Here is a 22591-nt window from a genome sequence, read left to right as displayed (position 1 = left end):
CTTGTCCACTTAATGGCGTTTTCCTCGTATATAAGGCTTCCGGCTTCCCAAATCTTGTCTTGGGAGATCTTGGGAAAGGAGCCATGGTTTCTTAGCTTGTGTACTTGTCCTTCAAATGAAGGAAAATGTAACTTTATCTTGAGAATCACCTTGTTTTCTGTAAAGTAGAAAAAAAATGCATACTTAATTTATATACACAAGCAAATCATGCATACCAATTTCTCGATTGTAAGCTTACATATATCATAGAGAACAAAAAAATTGCGCATGTAAAATTGAGTTAATAGATCGTGTTCGGTCATAGAATAATAAAAAGAAGTCAAGGAATCGGCAAGAGCAATGCCTTTTCATTTAGAAGAAATAGAGGGTTAATGTACAGAGGTGCCATGTTTTGCAAGTAGGAGCGAAGCTTTAGCAAGAATTAAGAGAGAGCTAAATTAGTCTTAGGAAGAGTCGAGGGGGCTAATTGAGGTTAATATGTCTTCGAAGGCAAGAGCCGCCATCTCAATGCATGTAAGACGGATCCCGTTGAAAAATTGGACGGTTAGGTTCCTTCCAAATGTTCTTGATCAGGAAGTCAGACAACAGCGGTGAGGGTGTGCTTCTCTCTTTTTCCTTTTGTGTAAAAAAAGGATAAGGGAGCCCCACGTGTCATAAACATCTAACTTAACAGAGCCAACTTTTCATGCCATGTCAGCCTTGGCGAGTAGGCCACGACTGTCATAATCCAGGTCAGATTTAATCAAAGCAATCATCAATATTTTTTAATACAAAAACCAAATTTTTGGTAGGTATATGAAAAAAAAGATAGTCATACGTGACCCTAACCTAAAATGTGGTAGCTTTACGCAATTTACTCACTGGCGCAAGAATCGGCTATATATAGACGTTTTCGTTCCATGGTCCGTCGGCGACTTCTTGTCAAATTTCCGCCACGACGGAAGGCGTGTGTGTATAGCACGCATCTGTCACCTAGTACCACGCGGAACGCACCATGCTAGCGAAGGCTGTTCCTCGGCCGTGCTCCGGCGCTGGCCGCCATGGCGCGCCAGCGGCGAGGCTGTGGTCCGTCGGTGTCGCCGGAGGTCCGAGGAGGGGAGGAGCCGGTGGCAGGCTCGTGGCGGCGGACGCAGGGGAGAGGATGACGGGGTCAGAAGCCGTGCCGGTGGTGGCTGTGGCTGCCGGGAAGCAGCCCGTCAATGGATCAGCCATGGCAGGTGACTTAGTAATTGATTGCGAGTCTTCTTCCTGCTCGTTGCAGTTAATACTCCCATTTAAACATATTGCCATCTGTTAATACATCTTCTTTTGACAACGCCGGGAGAAATCTTCTAGTAGTATTGTTTTGTGTTGTATAACCGAAATGCCATCTTTTCTAGATGGTGGCTATTGCCTAGAGAAGTATACATGGTTTTGGTTAGAAACTAGAAAAACAAACGGAATTAGAAAAATGATGGGAGCCTTCTTCTTCATCTTCTTCTCATACATAAAGTAAAAGTTAAAAATCATATGAACTACTCCCTCTGTTCATTTTTATAAGACCTTGAAGACATTTCAGACAATGTGCAAAACAACCTATTTTAAATTGTCTGAAATGACTTATTGAACGAAGGGAGTAGTTTTTTTTAAAATGAGGAGGTGCCCGGGGTGATGCATGCAACCATTTCTTCGATTGTTCATCAAGACCTTACAAAGTAATACATCAATAAGTCTAAAGCCATCATCTTGGCGGCAACCATCGCTACTCCTATCCAGTTAAAGGGTGCAGATTGTCGGGGCTGCATACCCATACATCACACCAAAGCCCAACATCTAAAGCCGGAGGGCCCAACCAAGCTGAATTGCCGGGTCTGGTGACAGACCAGTCCGTCGCGCTCTCAGCGAACACCGCATGCATAGGCCGCAAAGGCCGTCACCACCATTTTCCACCAATCCATCTTCAGAGCAGGTACTGATGATCGACATTTCCAGGCCTGTCGTTGACGCCCCCACGGCGCCAGACAACGCCATCTCCCTACGCGCGTCCATCATCACGCATCTGTCATCGAGATCCTGCAGCGCCATGCTGCCGAGACTCCATGTCATTGAGGCATCACAGGGAACGCCGCTCCACCGCAGAAGCCGCCCACTAGTCCCTCGAGTCTGTGCACACTTCCAAAAATGATGCCCCCAAGGAGGGTACGACACAAGAGCACCGTCGTCATATGAACTGTTAGCATTGAAAAGTTAATACTTCCAGTGCGAGTACCTAAAATCATTTATATTCCCAAAGTAAAAATATGCCACGCATACTTCTGTTATTGTAAAACTAGTGAATGAATCACGGGCACTGAAATTTATTTTTCTATCATATTTTTCATTGCTTGAATCATAAATGAGTGCTTCCAAATAATTGCTTGGACGTACTAACTGACCTGGAAATTCGATGCTTACAACTACTCCCTCTGTTTCTTTTTACTTTGCATATAAGATTTGCTTTAAGTCAAAGTTTATTAAGTTCGACAAAGTTTATATTAAAGTATAGCAATATCTAATGACATTTTTCTATAATCTTGGTCAAATTTCACAAGTTCCATGATGCATCTAATGACATTTTTCTATAATCTTAGTCAAACTTTGTGAAATTTGACTTGAAGACAAAGCTTACGTGCAGAGTAAAAAAGAAACAGAGGGAGTACCATTCAATCCTTTTCTGTTCAGGGAAAAGGAAATTCATTCAATCCATTTTATTAGTCCCTAGCTGATTTTTCAGATAAATTTCTCACCATGTGCAACACATGGTGCATTAACATATTTGTGGATGTCCAATCCTCAAAACCAACCCCACCAACTTGGTCCCTGATGGAGTATGAGCAACAACCAGGACGAAAGCCATGCACGGATAAGAACGGTTTGGGTGAGTATGACAGAACAACAGCTGAGTTTGGCTTGTCAGTAATCCTCTGTTTGACGATACATAGTGTAACAGTTTCTCCGTGGGGCTTGCAAAAAGGGAGGCAAAAAAGTTTTTTTAAACGACAGGGGTTTATTTGGAATTTTAATGCAGTTAAAAAAGGCTGCTCGCTGGTATAAAACTAAGACAAATAACCCCTGTCATTTTTCGAACATGTCTCAAGTTTTTTTTTAAACAGCACATGGTGCTGCGAGGAACAGTTGGTGCTGACAAAACCATAGTTTGATGATACTGACATAGAGAACTTCAAGAAGAAAATGGAAAACTTGATATACTATTAAGACAGCACATGGTTCTCTGTGGACTGGTTGGTGCTGACAAAATCATAGTTTGCTGACACTGTCTGGAACTGGGACCCTGAAATGGGATGCTCACCTCGATGACATGTCCATGCAACCAAACATTTTCAGTTTTATCATGTCTCCTGTTTTACAAGCTTTAGCACTCTTCTTCTCTGTATGGAATCAATCATGGCAGAGTGCATGAATCAGCACCTTTCTTAGATCTTCAGTCATGAGAAATCACAATCCTGGAACACTATACACCAAATGTGATTATCTTTGGCAGCATTATACAATACAAGATTTATCCTTTCAAGATCCTTACCTTACAAGCCTGAAATTACCAGGTATCGACAAGCTTGTGACCTCAACTGTTGGGAAATCGACAAACGTTCTTTGGCATGACTGTCCAATAGGTCAGTTTGAGAGGCAGGAACTGCTAAATCAGAAGGGTTGTGTTGTGTGGATAACAGGGTTAAGTGGTTCAGGTATTTATGAGCTGATCAAGCCATCATAGTCATACACTAAACTGTGGAGCCTCTATTATATTTGTAAGATCTCAACATATACTTCAGGGAAAAGCACACTAGCATGCGCGCTAAGTCGCGAGCTGCACTCCAGAGGTCATCTGACCTACATTCTAGACGGTGACAATCTAAGGCATGGGTTAAACCGAGACCTCTGTTTCGAAGCAAAGGACCGTGCTGAAAATATACGCAGAGTAGGTATGTTTTGTCCGTTCAGAAATCCCCCTTGCAGTTATACCATTTCTAAATGTGTTCATGTCCAACTTTTCAGGAGAAGTAGCAAAGCTGTTTGCAGATGCTGGTCTGATCTGCATTGCTAGCTTGATATCACCCTACAGAAGTGAACGCAGCGCTTGCCGCAAATTACTGCACAATTCTACATTCATCGAGGTATATTTTCACACACTGTAGAATTCCTTCAAACCATATATCTGGTCGATCTTATTATCAAGGTAACCGGCATAGAAAAGTGTATTTTCTCTAGGTGTTTTTGAATGTCCCACTTGAAGTTTGTGAAGCTAGGGATCCAAAAGGCTTGTACAAGCTTGCCCGTGCAGGAAAAATCAAAGGTAAAAGAACCAACTGACCACCATCTTTATTATGTTTTGCAAATCTTACTTTGTAAATCATCCGCAGGGTTTACTGGAATTGATGATCCTTATGAAGCACCTTCTGACTGCGAGGTTAGCAAGCGCAAATATTTGAACACCCAAATGTTATCAAAAGCGACATAGTTTTATTATTACCATCTGCTCTGTAAGAGGTTCCTAGTTCAATAATGATGGGTATTCATTTCGCTGAGTGAGCCATTTAACTGCTCCTTGCAGATAGTGATACAGTGCAAAGCTGGTGACTGCGCCACGCCTAAATCGATGGCTGATCAAGTTGTGTCATATCTTGAAGCAAATGAGTTCTTACAGGAATAGAGACGTATGCTATGGATGAAAAAACATTCTGAAATTGGATCGCCAAGGGATGTGAAATATGAGGTAGTATTTATGTCTAGAAAGAGTGATGATAGTATGAGAACATATATATTGACATAAAGATCGAATCTGTACATCATTATAATAAATTGAAATGTTTTGACGCAACAAGAATGACTCGTGTGGCTGTGTGCATTGAGCGATGGGAGGGGGAGGGGCACCCACTTGCATTTTGTAAAGTTCTAAACACACACAGGAAAAACCATTTCTTTCTTAAAGCCACCCTGAAAATGTACCCAGCCTGATTAGCACCGCTAGATTGGCCATTAGCAATTTAATATGACTGAGCGCACTCCACCCGCAAAGGAATATTCCGCCCGCTGTGTCCCACTGATCCCATCAATTGCGCTAATCCCTCCACATCAATTCCTCCCCTACCAACATTCCCTAACCCAGCGCCCCACCGGAGGCACGCACGCCGCCCCATTCATTCATCGCTAATCGCTCCTCCGTTCCGCTTGCCCTCCACGCCCACGTAACGCCTCCTTTATCGGAGTAATCGGAGGTCGCCGCTCCTCCCTGTTCTGTTCAGGAGCTCGCCGGAAGCACGCCGTTGGTTCTCGAGGTATTTGAACAGAGCCAAAACAACACGCACCAATGGCCACTGCTCACTAGCATAACCAGCAGCATGTGGGTGCCGCTTCGTAGCCGACGACTAATAGAGGTGAGCCACACGTCCGCCTGAGCGCCGGATCTACCTTTCTCGCCGCTCCCCGGGTTGGACGATGACGACGCTATCGGCTTTGCTCGGTGTCGTGTCTCCTCTTGAGGACATTGTCTTGAAGATAGACTCGGTCAGAGGGACTCAGTGCTCGTGTAGGTGGGTTGGCGACGGCTTGTCTAGCATCTCCGTGAGAGGGCAGAGGCACCCTCCACATGCAAGTGTGTCAGGCAAGTTATGTCGGCCAACCTCGTAGGATTGAAGCGGCATATGTTTGCTCTATCGGACATAGCGTTCCTCTTTGATGTCGTTGAGTTTTGTGGATATGCTTGTGGCAGCCTGGATTGATACACCGGTTTCGGTGTGCACTAGTGCCCGGCCGGGTGTGTTTTGGGGAGTTGGTCTTTTGATGTGTTGTATGTATTGTGGTGCTTTAGGCCTAGTCTTGTTAGGCGCTACTTAGGTTTTTGCCCGTTTTCCCTCGATAAACCAAGCAACCCCGTTTCATTTCTTCTTTTTTTAGCACTCGTCTTATACAGTGCATTCCTCCTCTGGTGGTGTTATTTGTAATACCTTTTTCTGATCAACGAATTTGGCAGCTCTTCTGCCCACATTAAAAAAAAAAATTTGGTCTTGACTGCGCCGTTGGGTTTCTCTCTCGATCTCCTGTCCATTTGATTTTTTTCTATGTTTCCCACCAGGACAGTCTGATGTGAGCGAGTTTGTTGCCTGGTCGGTGTGTCAAACAAGCATCTATACTCATGTTTCTCTTTGGGATGTGTGTAAACAACACTCTGTACTCTGGACCTCCTCCTTCCGCCATTCCAAGGCGATCCGGGGGGGGGGGGGGGGGGGATCAAATCCTGCCGCCGGCATTGGCCACGGTGGCGGCAGCGCCTGGTGCCAGTGGCGCTAGGGCAGGACGATGTGGTGGTAACCCAAGAAGCGACTGGGGCGCCTCGGGTAGGGTGCTTCGCATGACGGCCAGGGCGGCTTCCTGGCCGTGCGGCGGCTACGCAGCCCCATGGCCGGCGGGATTCTCCAGTGGGTTCCCTGGCTCTACGATGGGCGGTGGAAATGGTCGTGGATCTGGCATCCCGACCAGTCGACCAGATCCGTTGTCGATCCTTCACGTGGATGGTCGGTGGCACGATGAGGGCTCCGGTGAGGGGATGGAGGATCTCTGCGGGAGTACCGGCGATGCCATACATCTTCATGGCGAGGCTCCGCGTAGTTCCAGCTAGCCGCGAGATCGGGACGACGCGGCTTCCGAGATCGGAACGGATACGTGCAGGATGGTAGTGTTGTCTGGCGCCGTGGTAGCTCCAGGGTTGTGGTTGATGTGGAAGGTGTGGACGTGAAAAGAGGGCATCTGTATGTGAGAAGAGGGATTGACTAGGGGAAAAATTAGATGGAGCTTGAAGGGACCGGTATAAACCTTGGCATGGGTAGTCCGGGCTGACGACGTGAGCCTGACAGGCTAATTGTTAAGCCCCTAACCATGGGTCCCCTGTCGTCTATCCCATTGACCGGATTTGAAAGGGGCTAGACCATGGGAGTTTGCTTAGGGAATCAAAAAAACAAAATTGAGCCAAACTTTTCAAAAGATTCCCTCCCTCCAGTTGCTTCGAAGTGGGGGTTTTGAATAGACGAGAAAGAGTGAGCGATACAGGCAAGAAAAATTGAGATGGAAAAGCACATAAAAAAATTCTTATTTAAAGTCATATGAAAACAAGAAAAATGTCTATCTCCCCAAGTGTCACACTCGGCAAACATACAGCCCTGGAGCTTTGGCCCGATGTTGTGCCAAGCGCCGTCTGTTTAACGAGCCGAGCGTCCCGATAATTTGCCTTGGCGTACAGAAAACGCTCCGCGTACAGATGCTTTGATTCCGACAGCGAACACACCTAAAGCTCATGAATTGACTAGTCCGCGGTGTCTATATAACAGAATAATTTATGGTTGAAGATGCCCCGGCCAGGTCATCGCCCGTTTTATGTGGCATCTTTTGCAGGCAAATCGCAAGTTTCATTTATGCATACAGGACGAAATACCACACTAGGTACTTCCAGAGCTACGGACGAGACCATACGTATAGCTTTCTGGCCAACCTAGAAGAGGACGAGCGATACAAACTAGCCGCGCTGTGTTTCTTGTTAGTACTGCTGTCCTCTTGCGTTTGTCAGCACTTCAATAACAACGTGGGCTACGGGGAGCTGGTTTCCTCAGCTCGGCTTTAGCTTTGGCGCTCTTGTGCGTGCTCTTTGTCTCTTGTTCCGGCGTCCTCATGTGGATGCTGTTGTTTCCCATGGCGTGGTTTGCTAACTCTGACGCTCTCGCAGACTCGCACATGCGCTACCATCATCCTTTCACCTCAAGGGGAGAGAGATCTAGAGGTATATGTGCGCGTAAGTACTACTCCACTGTATATAAGAGCTAGCCTACGGCGTACAAACTACCAACCAACCTACACCGCTACTATAGATCAGAAGGATGAGCATAGCAGCTTAGCTTTGGGAGCCAATTACCGATCGAATGCAAATGTCTGAAGGTAAGCAGTAAATAAAAGATCCATGTTTTTCTTCAATGGAGATAGTCCATTTCGATTATTATTACATAGAGAAATGTGTAATTTATATTTGAGCACCGATAATTTTATGATTCTATTTTTCTTAGATTTAAACACCGACATTTTTTTCCAAAAAAATATTTTTTTTAGAATTGAACACTCTATTTCCGGCTGAGGGGGAGTGACTTCTGTCCAATCGGTGTAGCATCATGCTGATGGATGTTACTAGTACTGTCTTTCTTTCCTTTTTGGTTTCCGTGAAAAAATCCAATGGGAAGGGGCAGATGGCTTTTGAAAGGACCAGGCAATCTTTGCTTCAGTAGACCTTTAGTCTAAGATAAGTCTACAGTACCTTCATCAACTCAATCCGATGGATGATGAATGTTATCACTCGAGTCGACAAATAAACTTTGTTTATATGCTTTAATTGAAAAATAGAAACTTTTTATGATATATGATCTGGAATTACATGCCTCGTTTAACCTAGTGAAACTGCAAGTAAAACACTACCATGCATGAATAATATTTGCAATCCAAGTCAAACTCTCTTCTGGTTGTTCTTTTTTGCCATAAGACATATGTATGAGTTGGGTATATGATATACACTTTCTAATTCTGTCATGTGCACCATGCATTAGCCTCACACGAAGACTAGAATACTAGAATGCCTAATCTTTTATGTGCTCGTAAACTTGGATGAGACTAATTCTTGAAGCTTCTAAAGTTCAGACGTTTGCGCTCCCCACGGAACTCACAAAAAGAAATTAGAACTTTTTTTTTTTCATACCTGCAAGAGATTATATTAGGTCAAATGGGATTCTACACCCTGCAGTTTCTTGGTTTAGTGCCAGTGACTTAATATCTAGAATATTTCTCTGACTGAGAAATTGATCCATATTATATTTTGTACCATACGAGCTAGTTAGTATGTCCTACTTTTGAACGATCTTGTTGGCAAGATTAAACTCTAGTTCCTCTTTTGAACTAATGCTCTGATCCCTGAGCATGCGTATACTTTCCCTTTTTACCAGGCTGCTGTCAAACATATAATACTTTGAATACCATTTTTTCAAATAGTATTGCAAGATTTGGCCACTCTACAGAACAAGCAATCTATGTTTCAGTATACCCATATTGTAAAATAAGAGTACAACACCTTCATACAATATGTCCAATAAATGATGAACATTATTCCTCGAGTAGACCAACGAACGTTATTTATAAATATAAAATAAAAACTAGAAATTATGTATGATAAATGATCATGTTAAGCTTGTGCCTCCTATCATGTAGCGAAATTGTAAGTACTAAACTAGCGTATCAAATCTACAATAGAACTCTCTTCAACTAGTTCGGACCTTTAGAATTCTGTGTGAGCATATGCTATGCAATGCACAGTTCTTTTATGTGAATTAGACTCATCTAATGACTAACACTTATTTTTTTGCATCCTAGTCAACTTGGTTGAGATTAATTCTTGAGGCCTCAAAGGTTCAAATGTTTGCATTCCCCATTAGACGCACTAATAAAAGAAAAAAGAGAACTTTCTAATTTTCGTTCCCTCAAGAGATTAGGTCAAATGTTATACAATGCTCTGTTCTTTTATGTGGATTGTCCTGCCTTGATGACTAACACTTTTATTTTTGCGTCCTAGTCAACTTGGTTGAGATTAATTCCCGAGGATTAAAAAGTTCAAATGTTTGCATTCCCCATCGAACTCAGTTTTTTTCTTTCTATTTCTAGTTTCCTTGAGAAATTTGGCAAATGTACTTCTTCAACCCGTGGTATCTTCGTTCAGTGCCAACGATTTATTATCTTGAATATTCCTGTTTGTCAGAAGTTTATCCATACCATATGTGGTATCATAGATAGTGGCATTGACAGTGACTTAAAATCTGATAGAACTGATGATGAATCTTTATGTTGTAACTATAATTTTTTAATTATTATTTGTCATGAGGTAAGACCTGCAACGCAAATAAAATATATTAAGTAAGGCATTAGCATTGTACTGATAATATCTCAAGCCAACATTCAATATGTTGCAACGTATTAGTTCTAGGAAGAAAAGTATCACACAAAATTAAGAACATAGTGTTTCCAAGATTTAAATGGCACACAGTTCTATTTTTCGTCGCATATTTCATCAAGAAATGTTCTTTTGATTTTTCACAGATTTCATACCCCTCACCTATTGAACGATTTAATTTAATCACAAAAATATTCACATGCATATAAGTTAAAATCGTTACATGTAATACTAATCCTCAATCTGTGCACTTGAACGGGCTTGTTAAGTCTCATAATTTCTAATAAGTTATTTTGTAAATGCATATTGGAACTTCATTTGATACCAGTAAAGTAGATACTAAATTAACTTATTACCATATGTTTAAGAAAATGCAACCAAAAGTTGCATTTGGAATAATTATGATGTGAAAATGGAGAAGACAAACTTATTTTACAACATGTCTACACTCCTGATTTGCTCAAAAACAATGCAACAAGTAATGGAGCAAGAAGCAAGGAAAATTTGTAAATTGCAATAGGTAGATATCTTTATTTGACAAACAACTATATAGATGTTATCATGTATTTATAAAAAAAGGTAACACTGGTTGGACCAATATACTTAGATCACATTATGTGTCATGTTACTTCTTATTAGTGAAACTGTAAATGGATTAATATCCTTATGATAAAGGCATGTTGCAATGCGAATCAAGAATATTAAGTATTAATTTATCAAAATAGTACAGTAAGGAATTAATCTTGTATTGATGTGTGTTCAAACCAAGGTTCAATTAGGTGGAACATTCTAATTCTATGGAGAAACGAATCATACAAAATTTGGAACCATGGTGCTTCCATGATTTAATTCACACCCACCAATTTTTCTCTTGACATGTTCATCAAGAAAAGTTCTTTTGATGTTACAAAAGATTTTTTTAAGTAGTTATAATACGACTTGTTGCTATATTTTTCCCATCGTTACATGTTGAAACAATATTTAAAGGTATGGTGTATTTCAACACAGCAGAGAATTAGTATGTAACTTTATACCAGATACAGAATCTATATACACCCTCTTGTTATGTTTATGTTGTATATTTTGATGAGTCACAAGTTTTCAGAGAGTCATTGAACATAGATAATATCAATGGAAAAAATGACATCATCTTGGTGTTATGTCTTGGAAATTACAGAGACAATAGGAATTCATTTTGGCCCTAGATTCTGTATACATAAAGAAGTCAATGGAATGCAAGGCATAGAGGATTATGGGTAAATTTGAAAAGGATTACTCAGGCAGAAATTTATTATGTTACAAATTCCAATTTATAGAAACATAACAAACACATAGTTTTCCAACAAAAGCAGTTTCAACTTCTGGTTTTTATCTAATGTTCTGCCTACTTCAATATTCTTGAATACATATGTTACAATTGGATAGAAGCACCTTTTGTTGTTATGCTGTTAACAAATTAAGTGTGGCATCTTCCAACAGAAATTTCTTCTGCTGCCAATCCCGGCGAACAAAACGGAAATAGCGACATACGAGAGTCCTCACAATCGAGGTGCTTCCACTCCTCTCGTCGCACCACCCGTCATGTGGAAACAGGGCCCAAGATCGACCAGACATGTCCTGGTAAATGTTTGTAGAATCTACCCTTTTGTTGCAATGAATTGATAATGTGGTTACAAATTATATCTAGTACTGAACAATTACAATTTAAATTTTAGCAGCTTTTCTCCTTAAAAATGGAGTTTTCATATTATTCATTCTGTATAAAATGTAATGATGTCGTAATAATAATAATAATATAGATGTTGGTAAATTTATAGTATATCTAAATATATTTGGAACTACGCATATTGCTCGAATGCGAGGAGAACAAAGAAAGTGTTACATAAATCCGATGCACAGATAATATTCCGGGTGCATGGAATTTTTTTTGACTGTTTTCGTGGTGTTGTACTTTGTGGTGGGGGGGGGGGGGGGGCAAACTGTTTTTGTTTCTACATTTTATTTTTGAACTATCCCAAGCACCTAGAAACATGCTACATGTTCTACTAATTTTTAATTGACCTACCTATAGTGGAATGGGTTTTATGAATTCTTTGAGTATGTTTAGTACATCCTCACAATAAATTATAAAAAGGAGAGCAACCAAGAGAGAATAAATTTTGTGTAAACAAGCTATGGTCTATAACTTTTATCTACTCACTTTTTTTGAATTATGATAGTTTTTAGTTTTATCCTGTGTCAAACTTTTTTAAAGCTTGATTAAGTGCATAGAAAAATATACCAATGTTTACACTATCAAATACGGTATACTCTAAAGATATACATTATGGTCGACTTAATAACACTAGTTTGGCGCTAAGATTTTTAATACATATTTCCATAAATTTTGTCAAATTATTATAAATTTGAAACCAAGGAGGTAGTAACCTTTCCCATTTGTTGTAATGACTATATGACCCATTACGTCAATTGGGAAAATAGGGAGTTATGCCAGTATTTATTTCCACAATAGAATGTGAACTAATCCTAAGATCACTACCTAAATGTAAAAAAATAATAGGGCAAGCTAATCTGTTTGGGCCTCTAAGTGCAGAACCTTCGTGTGGGGTACTATGGTTTGTGAACGAGATCACACTTGTGAGTTGTGTATTGGCTATTTCCGCCTTCCACCACCCTTATATACATATTAGTACGCCTCGCAAGATTAAGAGGGTTTCAAACGTGATCACACTTGGGAATTTGTCTACCCACCAGTAGGAGAAAGCCCGTCGGCAGGGGTGTGAAATTGGCCCTTAGTGGCGTGTATTGGACAAGCCACTGTTTATGCGCCACTCATAATTATTTGTGGTGGCGTGCAACACTGCACGTCACTGATAAGAAGTAGCTAGTGGAGCGCACCACCGCATGCCACCATAGCAAAAGGATGGTGTGTCAAAGTGCATGCCACCAGTAACTTCGTCGCCGGTGAAACACAAATTCGTCGTCGGGGATCACCGCCAGTACGGGCAGCTTCAATAATGCATCCATCCGAAATATGTTTAAATAGCGGCAGGATTATGAATTTAACTAAGATACCAATTTTTTCATTCATTTTAGATATCATTTACAAAGTAACCAAAATTAAACCCTAACCTAAACCCTAGGCTTAACATAATCTAACCGGTGCATTTGCCTCCGGCCGAGAGGAACTTGGTTGCTGCTTGGCAGTGGCTGAGATGGAGGTTGCGGCGCAGCGACTACCAAAGCTGCACCAACGATGCCTCGGCGGCTAGCTGCATGCCACGTCCAGCGCTCTTGTCCCACCTGCTTCCTCCTCTTCTACCTAGCTAGGCGACAAGCGGAGACCAAGGTGGTCAGTGGAGCGATCACGGTGTCGGTACTAAATCCGACATATCTCGAGGTAGGAGTCCTAAGCTAGGCATTTTGGAGCGATGGTAACATGGACACATGATTCACCCAGGTTCGGGCTCTCTCGAGAAGATAATACCCTACGTCCTGCTTTTGATTATATTGATATGGGTATCGTATAGAGTACATGTATCTACCACGAGATTGTTCTAATGAATATGAGATCCGATGATCTATCAACTAACCTAGCCTCGGCTTATATAATGTACTTGAGACCTTGGATAACAGGAGTCCTAGTCGGCTACGCCGGTGGAGAGGAGTCCTTGTCTTGAGCACCAAGTCTTGTGAAATTTTCCTCATTGGCTATCCGAAGTGGCCCATTGGTGAACCACCATGGGGGTCCTCGGCCTGACCCACCTGGCCGGGAGACGAAGTGGTGAGGACACCCTAGTCCAGGACTCCATCAGTAGCCTCTTGAACCGGTCTTCAAGTTGGGGACGCTCCTCAGTTCTTCTGAACTGTCCTTCGTCTTCGGCCACCAGTCTTGAAAGCTGGTTCAACAAATCTTTCCATCTCCAATCTCGAGGATTGCCGAGGTGTATCCAAAGAGTTCACACGTCGGGTATCCGAGGAGTTCACACGTCAGGCATCCGAGGAGCCCCTTTTAGTTCATGGCTTTTATCAATACCTTGTTATTTTTACTCCACACCTCGGGTTCAAAGTGTTTCCCGAGCCGCGGTGTCTTCTTGCATCTGAGCTCCAACACCAGACCGCATCCGAGGTGTCCTTTTGCAGCCGATCTCCAACGCTGGTCGGCATCCGAGGTGTCATAGATTACCTCGGTCCTGAAATGGTTGAAGAAGTTCAGCCGAGCTTAATACCGAAATTGTCCTCTAGGGAGCCATCCACTCGCATCCGAAATTTATGCCGTACTACTTCCAAGGTGGTGCACCACCTCGGCCTTTTTGTGGTTTTTTTATCGGTGTGATTTATTCTCTACCGAGATGTATAACCAGTAGCCCTCAAGGTGTGTGCCGGCCTAAAATGCGAGATGCACCTGAAGGATACGATAAAAACTTTTGATCCCAGGATCCTCTAAGACTTAGGCCGATTTCACAAAATCTGCCTAAGGAACAAGTCTTTACTCGGCATCATACTTCGATACTTAGGAAAGGAAACATAGTGCGCAATAGCTCCTAAGACCCAGGTTGGATGCGGTCGACCGAACTGAGGATCTTAATCTCCTTGGAAACTCTATTGCACTTTAAATTTCTGTATGAATACACAATGCATTAGCCCCCGAGACTTGGGTTGGGCCACATGGCAGACCCTGCGGGATGGAAAAGATTTCCCAAGATGAACCATCACGCAGGACACCTCGATCAAGAGGATGTTCTGTCATATGAAAGAAAATCATCAAATAGGTTAACGGTGCCAAAAGCTCGGAAAACCAAAAAACTCATGTAAACACTTTACATCTGAATTGAATCAAGTTTTTGGTACCAACCAAAATAGGGCTTAAAATTAATTTGTGCTTTTGTCATGCTTTAACATGACACATCCGATCTCTAGAGTTCAAGTGGGTCAGCCCTTGGCTTCAACCTCCCTTCCTGAAGGTGGACTGCTTCTCATGCCAGTTTAGCGAAGTAGACTCGAGCAATTTTAGAGAGAAACCAGGCCATTCGTCTATTGACCATACACTCGGGTCGAAAAAAGAGTGTTAGAAAAAGATTTTGCAACGACTAAGAAGAAAACATTTATTATAAAACGGCTCATATAAATTTAAGAGCCACCAGTTAACATGGGAAAAAGAAGAGTTTTTAAGAAACAATTTTTTTGTTTACCAAAAATATAACACTGGGTCAAATCGAACAAAAATAAAAATTGAAAAAAGTTGATCATGAAAGCGATTTAGTTGGTGAATGTGCTCGGTGTTGATGACGTGGTCCGAGCTTGCGATCGGGCGAGGTCACAACCCCAAGCCGGTCCCAAGGTGCCTGAGCCAAGAGGTCGACTTGATGATGTGACAGCACAACACTACCGATATGTCGAGCCGAAGCCCCCAGTCCAGCCGAGGTGATGAAGCAAGTCGGCAGGGTGACGCCAAAGTTCCCAAAATAGGTCGATGAAGTGATGGCGAAGCCCCTGGTCCCTCCCAGGTGTCGGAGCGGGTCGGTGTGGTGATGTCGGAGCCCCCATGCAAGTCGGTGTGTTGAAGCAGGTCGGCGAGGTGGACATCGGCTCGATGAGGCGATGCCGAAGCATGTCGAAATTTGTGACGTGGTTGATGCCAGCTTGAAGAATTAACAGTGCAGCAATGACGACGCGACCGACCTGTGCACTCCTCAGGGCAATGATGTTGTCTTGGTGATGATTTAGGTTTTGCAATGCCGACCTCTATGTTTCGCTCTCCGAGGTGGTGATCGTCAACTCGATGAAGCGCCGACGCAGTTGATGCTCGTGCTAGTCGGCATCCGTGGAGCAACGTGGTCGGACTGGTTTGACACCGACACGACGGTGAAGATCACCTCGAAAAAGGCTTAAAATTTATGGGCATGTGTTTAAGAACAAAACACAATACTCTAGAAAAAACTTCCTTCAAAAAGACTTCCGATAATCCATTCAACAAAGATATGAACTCGGGCCGGATTCGTTTTTGCGCAAAAAACAGATCAAAAAATTGATGCATTCATCGGACGTTTTTAGGAGTTTCAACGGTCGGATCGAGGAGAAATTTTGAGGGTTGGTCGATATATTAATTCCGCAGCCGATGAACGGTTGGCTATTCAAAAAGATGTCTGAGCTTACCGCAAGATTGCCTGCCCAAATTTCATTCAGACTACCGTCCAGATTCAAGACGCCTTGGTATGTCGGAGATTGCTGGAGATTCCTCCCTCTGAACGCGATGAAATTTTCTAGGGTTGTTTTAGACTCAATTCCGTAAAATTCTACCAAAGCAAATGTCAAAGCGACACTCAAGGAGGCGGGGATGGCAAACACGAATCCGCTGTTCATAAAAACTGCACGGTCGCATGAGGGCAATGTTGAGGTTGAGCCCGCGAGCTTCATAGTTGATTCTTCCATGATCTCGTTTGAGATTTTGAGTTGATGATCTAAGCACCCGTTCGAACTTGATGATCCGACGTGGAGTGTAGTCCTCGGTCCAGCCAAGATGACCAGTCGAGCCGGCGACGAAGAAGTTCGATTCCTACGTGTAGATCGCGTCAGAGCCGATCTAAATTCCCATTGCACCACGACGTCTCCCAGCGAGGACCTGCGCGTGCCACCAATGTCGGTTCTAAATCAGTCATATTGGAGGTACGGGTCCTAAGCTATGCATCTTGGAGATTTGGTAACATGGACACATTATTTACCCAGATTCGGGTTCTCTCGAGGAGATAATATACCTATGTTCTGCTTTTGATTGTATTGATATGGTGCATAGTACATAATACATGTATCTACCACGAGATTATTCTAATGAATATAAGATTCGATAATCTATCGACTAGCCTTGTCTCGGCTTATATAATGTATCAGAGGCATAGGATAATAGGAGTAGTAGTCGGCTATGTCGGTGAAGAGGAGTCCTTGTCTTAATCACCAAGTCTTGTGGAATCTTCCTCGAATATGTCATGGGTTGTCTGAAGTGACCCATTGATGAACCGCCATAGGGGTCCTCTACCCAACCCACCTGGTAGAAGACGACGTGGTGAATACCCCTAGTCAAGGTATTCATCACATGGCACGTCTCGTACTCCGACTTCACGGCTTGGTCCCAATAGGGCTCCGACATGGAGTACTCAGGGCGAGCCCGTAGCCTCGAGGTGGGGGTTTCACCATCTATCCGCTACATATTTCTGCGGGACAGTGCGGTTTGTGAATGAGCTCACAATGTGAGTTGTGCATTAGCTTTTTCCACCTTCCACCACACCCTTATATACACAAGTTAGGACCCAACACACGACTCTGAGGGTCTCCAACACCTCCTCATCCTGAAAACAGCCATACCCAGCCCTGAACCATGGGCCCCATGCCGTCAACCCTTTTTACCGGCGTCAAAAAAGGGATTGAGCAATGGACTTTTCTACTTTCCGTGTTGGAACATGGAACCAAATTGGAGTCCAAGTTCTCACAAGATTCCATACGGTGGCCTTGTGGTGGGGGTTTCTTCCTCTAAGTGGAGAATCTTTCTGTGGTGTGGTGTGGTGTGGTTAGTGAACCAGGTCACACTTGGTGGTTGTGTATTTGCTATTTAGACTTTCCACCACCCTTACATACATATGTTAGGACCCCACACAATATTCGATGTGTTTTCGACACCTCCTCGCCCCGACAATGGACAAACACTAACCCGGGGCCAATAAGATTCCCTTCGGTGTCGTTGAAGTGTGAGTTTAGCCCTATAAGTGATTTCATGCACAAATTTCCCATTTTATTTATTTATTTAATTGCCTTTGGTTGAATTCATCATTCGGTCAAAACTTTGAGGAGTGTGCTGAGCGAAACACACTCGGGAAAGCTTCTGATTCGCCCGTATTTTGTGTGTGTTCAGTGTAACAGTCAGCAAAGTTTCTGATTTGCTGAGCATTATTTGTTTGCTGACTGTTATAATCAACAAACGGAAGTAGATTTGTTGTTTGCCGAGTTACGAAGATAATATAGTCGGCAAAGCACTGGATACACAACGATGTTGAGTTTTCCCATAGTGATTCCTCATAGAAGAACACGGGAATCAAAAAACATGGATCTGGTCGACAAGATTTTAGGCTAAATGAATGTAATATCAAGTCGAAGTAGTGCTTAAATAAATTTTTTCTTCTTAAAAAGTCCACACTGCACTTGTAAATCAGGGGTTGGATTTTATTTTGTACTAGTCACCTCCAGTTGGTAGTAATGGTACGATCAAAAGAGCCTTATTTTCATAGGATAGGAGTAATATATGTATGATAGACATAGTCGGGTCCTATAAAAACGTACTCCCTCCGTTCCTAAACATAAGTCTTTAGAGATTTCAATATGGACTACATACGGATGTATATATACATATTTTGGAGTGTAGTTTCATTCATTTTGCTTCGTATGCACTCCATGTTGAAATCTATAAAAAGATTTATACTTAGGAAAGGAAGGAGTATTTGCCTTGTTTGTTGTACATAGCTTAACGGTGGTGAGTAGATTTATCATCCGGAACTACGTGTAGGGATGCTTTGGAGTAATTAACTCTGGCTTGTAGTAAGATAACGTTGGGCTGTTTGTGTTTTGTAATTCAAAGACGTCAGCAGGAGCAATTCAGTGTTGCATGTTAATTCACACACCGCTCTAATGCATGGTGCTGGCAGGACCACACAATCTTGGACTAATTAACTGTGCTGTTGCATTGCATATGTTGGTGCAGCTGGAAGTACTACTATCCATATTGCGAAGATTCGAAGAGCACTCCGCATGGTCGAAGAAGAACGATTCACACCATTCACGGTGCGGATCGGCCCTTACCATGAAGCGTCAATGGTGCAACCCTCGGAAAACAACCCCCATGATAAAAAGGGGAAAGAAGTCATGGAAAACGAGCAGAATAAGAGCGTCTTGGTCGACAGGTTAGTGAGTGTGCTTCTTGAGCAACCTGGAGAGCTGGAGAATCTGATGGCAAGGGCGATGGAATGCTACGCAGAAAAAAAGGGGAAACAACCATGTGATAACGAACTACATATCACAGAGCAGGAGAAGAGCTTCTTCGTCGACAGGTTTTTGAGTTTGACTTTCGAGGATAGGAAGGAGGAAGCCCCGCAATTGACTCTCCAAGAGCACAAGGTTCAGGTAATCGAAGATCTGAAGAACCTGAAGACGATGAAATGCTACGCTGGTAATCCGAGAGCTGAAGAAACTGAAGAAGCCTTCGCGGCTATGATGATGCGCGACGGGATATATGTTCTCTGTTTACTTGTGGACATGGTAGAAACATCCCCTGGAGAAGGAGACGTTCGCCCGGACGAGATTGATTTGTTACGGGACGTGGTGTTCCTCCTTGAGAATCAGATACCTTGGATCGTCCTCAAGGAGTTGCAAAGCCTAGCTGGCTACAGCAACGAGCCAGGCCTCCTCTGCACACGTGTCCGGGATCTGCTGGCCGAAGGGCGCTACATCACAAAGGCAACGCCGGAGTCGCCAGCAAAAGAACCTGCTCACCTGCTGCACCTGGTGCACACCTACTTCGCCCCACCCAAATCTGGTGAAGCAGCAATTGACATCGTCAGGAACAAGGGAACAGGTGAAATTTTGCATTAGCATATAGTATATAATTAAATTAGGATGCATTTTTCAACATAAATTTTCTTGTTTTAACAACAGCTACGCGGTGGCACAGGTCCATGGAAACGGGCGACGCTGTACCGCAGGTGCGCCTACGTGCAGTTCAAGCGTCGGGAGTTCGAGGCCGGGGTGGAATCCATCCTTGACGTGAGCCTTCAGGGAGGCACTCTCCTCATCCCTTGCTTGCAGATCGACGGCAACACGTGGACCATCCTACGCAACCTGATGGCGCTGGAGGAGCAGATGCCGGAGAGGCCGGTGACGGCATACTGCGTTTTCATGTCGCAGTTGGCACGCCAGGCTGAGGACGTCGAGTTCCTCGAGTATGAAGGTATCATCATTAATTTCCTGGGCAACAACGAGGTGGTCGTACAAGGCTTCTCCAACCTATGTGAGGGAGTGATCAACGACAAGCCAAGCTACCTCTACGACATTTGGCACACGCTGGACAAGCGCTCCAAGAGTGCATGGAACAAATTCATGGGATCATTCATGGAGAGGAACATGCTCGACAATGTGCAGTTCGTGGCATTCATTGGCGCCGTCATTCTGCTTATTCTTCAAATAGCTCAAGTAATTATTGGGTCCCTCTCCTTAATTAATAAGCAGAAATAGTTGCACAAATTTAGTTCCACGTGTCTGCCCGAGCAGTTTCGGTGCCACGATATGTCGGTCAGTTTGGTGTCAAGTTTCAGTTATCTGAATATAAGCCATGTAGCGTGAGTCTAGTTCACGTTTTTTATTTTTATTTTGCGACTTAGTCTTGTTGAGCTAGCCTCTGTAACCGAGTAAAAATAAAGAAGGCGATTGAAATACGAAGTTCTTCCATAGTAATTCTGTATGGCGGGCTCGAAAGAACAAGATTAAGAAGCTAAAATATGACGAGGGAGTATGGCAGTCTAACCCCTCGGTCATGGAGTTGATGGCCTATTCTTTTTTCAAGGAGTTGTTCACTAGAGACCCATCTTTGAATGCAGACGAAATCATTAGCCTACTGGAGAAGAAAGTAACGGATGAGATGAATGATTCACTTTGTAAAGAATTCTCTGAGGAAGAAATCTCTGATGTGCTGTTTCCAATAGGCCCCCTAAAGGCTCCGGGGTTCCCGGCGCGTTTCTATCAAAGGAATTGGGCAGTCTTGAAGGACACGGTTGTTGCGGCGGTCAGACAGGACACATGCCGTCAGAGACTAACTCCACGGCAATTGTGTTAATCACAAAATCAGACCAGCCGGAGACCCTAAGAGAATTCGACCGATCAGTTTATGTTCAGTGCTCTACAAAATAGTGGCTAAATGCTTGGTGAACAGACTTCGACCGATTCTTGGTGATATTATATCCCTGAACCAAAGCACCTTTGTCCCCGGGCTTATGATTACTGATAATGCTTTGGTAGCATTTGAATGCTTCCATGCAATTGAGCACTGCAAAAAGGAACATAAATCTTTTTGTGCATATAAGCTGGATTTGTCTAAGGCATATGACAGGGTTGATTGGGACTTTCTTAAAAGAACGATGCAGAGTTTGGGTTTCGCTCCCTGATGGATGGAATGGATAATGTCCTGTGTAACCTCGGTGAGCTACTCGGTAAAATTCAAAGGAACCCTTCTTGATTCGTTTGTCCCATCCAGAGGTCTTCGCCAAGGTGATCCACTATCTCCCTTTTTGTTCTTGTTTGTTGCTGATGGACTTTCTGCTCTCCTGCACCGTGAAGCAATCCAGGGTACTATCACTCCGCTCAAAGTCTGCCGTCGAGCTCCGGGGATTTCTCACTTGTTGTTTGCTGATGACACCTTGTTGTTCTTCAAAGCTAAAAGTGAACAGGTCGAAAGGGTAAAACATGTTCTGGAGGTGTATGCTAGAGGGACCGGCCAAGTGATCAACCCTCATAAATGCTCCATGTTATTTAGTCCTGGTTGTCCAGCCATAGTTCAGGAAAGTATTAAAGGTACACCCGAAGTTACCCAGACGACTTTTGAAGCGAAATACCTCGGCCTACCAACGCGGGACGGAAGAATGAGTAAAGGGAAACTTAAAAGTCTCCAAGAGAAGTTAGCAAAGAGCTTGATGGAGTGGGGCGATAATCATCTGTCCCTAGGTGGAATGGAGATAAAAATTAAAGCTGTTGCTCAAGCTCTCCCAGTTTATCTCATGAGTGTGTTTAAGGTACCAGCTGGCCTCTGTGACGAGCTTACGAAGATGATTCGCCGCTTTTGGTGGGGCGCAGAAAAAGGTAAGCGCAAAACCCATTAGGTAAGTTGGGATAGTATGTTGCGACCCAAGGGAAGAGGGGGGATGGGTTTAAAGATCTAAGATTGTTCAATCAGGCCTTGTTAGCACGACAGGCGTGGCGTCTAATTCAGTACCCAGAAAGTCTTTGTGCACAGGTCATGCGAGCTAAGTACTACCCGGCTGGTTCCATCACAGACACGGTCTTCACGGGTAACGACTCCTCGATGTGGAATGCTATTGAGTATGGCCTTGAGCTAGTAAAGCAGGGCTACATATATATGGCGAGTCGGTAATGGCACAGACATTCGCATCTGGCGAGATCCTTGGATTCCAAGGGGCCCAACCTTTAAACCAATTACAGAGAAGCGTCGGTCTAGACTGAAGTGGGTTGCTGATCTTCTGACAACCGACGGGTCCTGGAATACCACACTTCTTAGGCAACACTTCTTCCCAGCAGATATCACGGAAATTTTGAAGATCAAACCATCTCGCCGTTCGGCAGCGGACACGATTGCATGGCAGCCGGATAGACATGGTCGATTCTCAGTGAGGTCTGCGTACAATATGGCTCGGGATGCGATCATGGCCGGACAAGGAATTGGGGAGTTGAGTACTAGACCTGATGGATCAAGACCGGCATGGAAGTTGCTATGGATGTGTGGAGCTCCACCCAAGGTCTGCGTTTTTGCATGGAAAG

At 43.5% G+C, this 22591-nt stretch overlaps 2 protein-coding genes across 5 annotated transcripts; both read left to right on the top strand.

Annotated features, from left to right (window-relative positions):
- Positions 1-909: 909 nt before the first annotated feature.
- Positions 910-4855, top strand: LOC109776171 (adenylyl-sulfate kinase 3). 4 transcript variants are annotated; one of them, XR_006671677.2, is made up of 8 exons: positions 916-1217; positions 2753-2896; positions 3582-3722; positions 3810-3959; positions 4033-4151; positions 4232-4330; positions 4398-4444; positions 4589-4855. XR_006671677.2 is itself a non-coding variant. In XM_020334829.3 (8 exons), exons 1-8 carry the CDS (start codon positions 995-997, stop codon positions 4685-4687), a joined length of 1008 nt encoding a protein of 335 aa, XP_020190418.1. In that variant the 5' UTR covers positions 916-994; the 3' UTR covers positions 4688-4855. The 4 variants fall into 4 exon arrangements, 2 of the variants coding, with proteins under 2 accessions (XP_020190425.1, XP_020190418.1); XR_006671676.2 differs by having other exon boundaries at positions 4227-4330; XM_020334829.3 differs by having other exon boundaries at positions 4246-4330.
- Positions 4856-7791: 2936 nt separating this feature from the next.
- On the top strand, positions 7792-20836 carry LOC123497800 (uncharacterized). Its single transcript, XM_045234598.1, has 4 exons — positions 7792-7959; positions 11486-11626; positions 18753-19622; positions 19719-20836. The coding sequence occupies exons 1-4, from the start codon at positions 7944-7946 to the stop codon at positions 20276-20278; spliced, it is 1587 nt and encodes a 528-aa protein (XP_045090533.1). The 5' UTR covers positions 7792-7943; the 3' UTR covers positions 20279-20836.
- The last annotated feature ends 1755 nt before the right edge of the window (positions 20837-22591 follow it).

This window comes from Aegilops tauschii, chromosome 3 (genome assembly GCF_002575655.3).
Source record: "Aegilops tauschii subsp. strangulata cultivar AL8/78 chromosome 3, Aet v6.0, whole genome shotgun sequence".
Classification (NCBI taxonomy): domain Eukaryota; kingdom Viridiplantae; phylum Streptophyta; class Magnoliopsida; order Poales; family Poaceae; genus Aegilops; species Aegilops tauschii.
The sequence above is the reverse complement of the archived record's forward strand: the minus strand, read 5'-3'. Positions and strand labels throughout refer to the sequence as shown.

Bases quoted from the DNA above. Each gene is read 5' to 3' on its own strand.
- LOC109776171 (XM_020334829.3), top strand. From the start codon at position 995: ATGCTAGCGAAGGCTGTTCCTCGGCCGTGCTCCGGCGCTGGCCGCCAT. The intron at 1,218-2,752 runs GTGACTTAGTAA...CTGATTTTTCAG, and splicing joins CAATGGATCAGCCATGGCAG to ATAAATTTCTCACCATGTGC. The intron at 3,723-3,809 runs GTATTTATGAGC...CATATACTTCAG, and splicing joins AACAGGGTTAAGTGGTTCAG to GGAAAAGCACACTAGCATGC.
- LOC123497800 (XM_045234598.1), top strand. The intron at 11,627-18,752 runs GTAAATGTTTGT...ATGTTGGTGCAG, and splicing joins GATCGACCAGACATGTCCTG to CTGGAAGTACTACTATCCAT. The intron at 19,623-19,718 runs GTGAAATTTTGC...GCGGTGGCACAG, and splicing joins CGTCAGGAACAAGGGAACAG to GTCCATGGAAACGGGCGACG.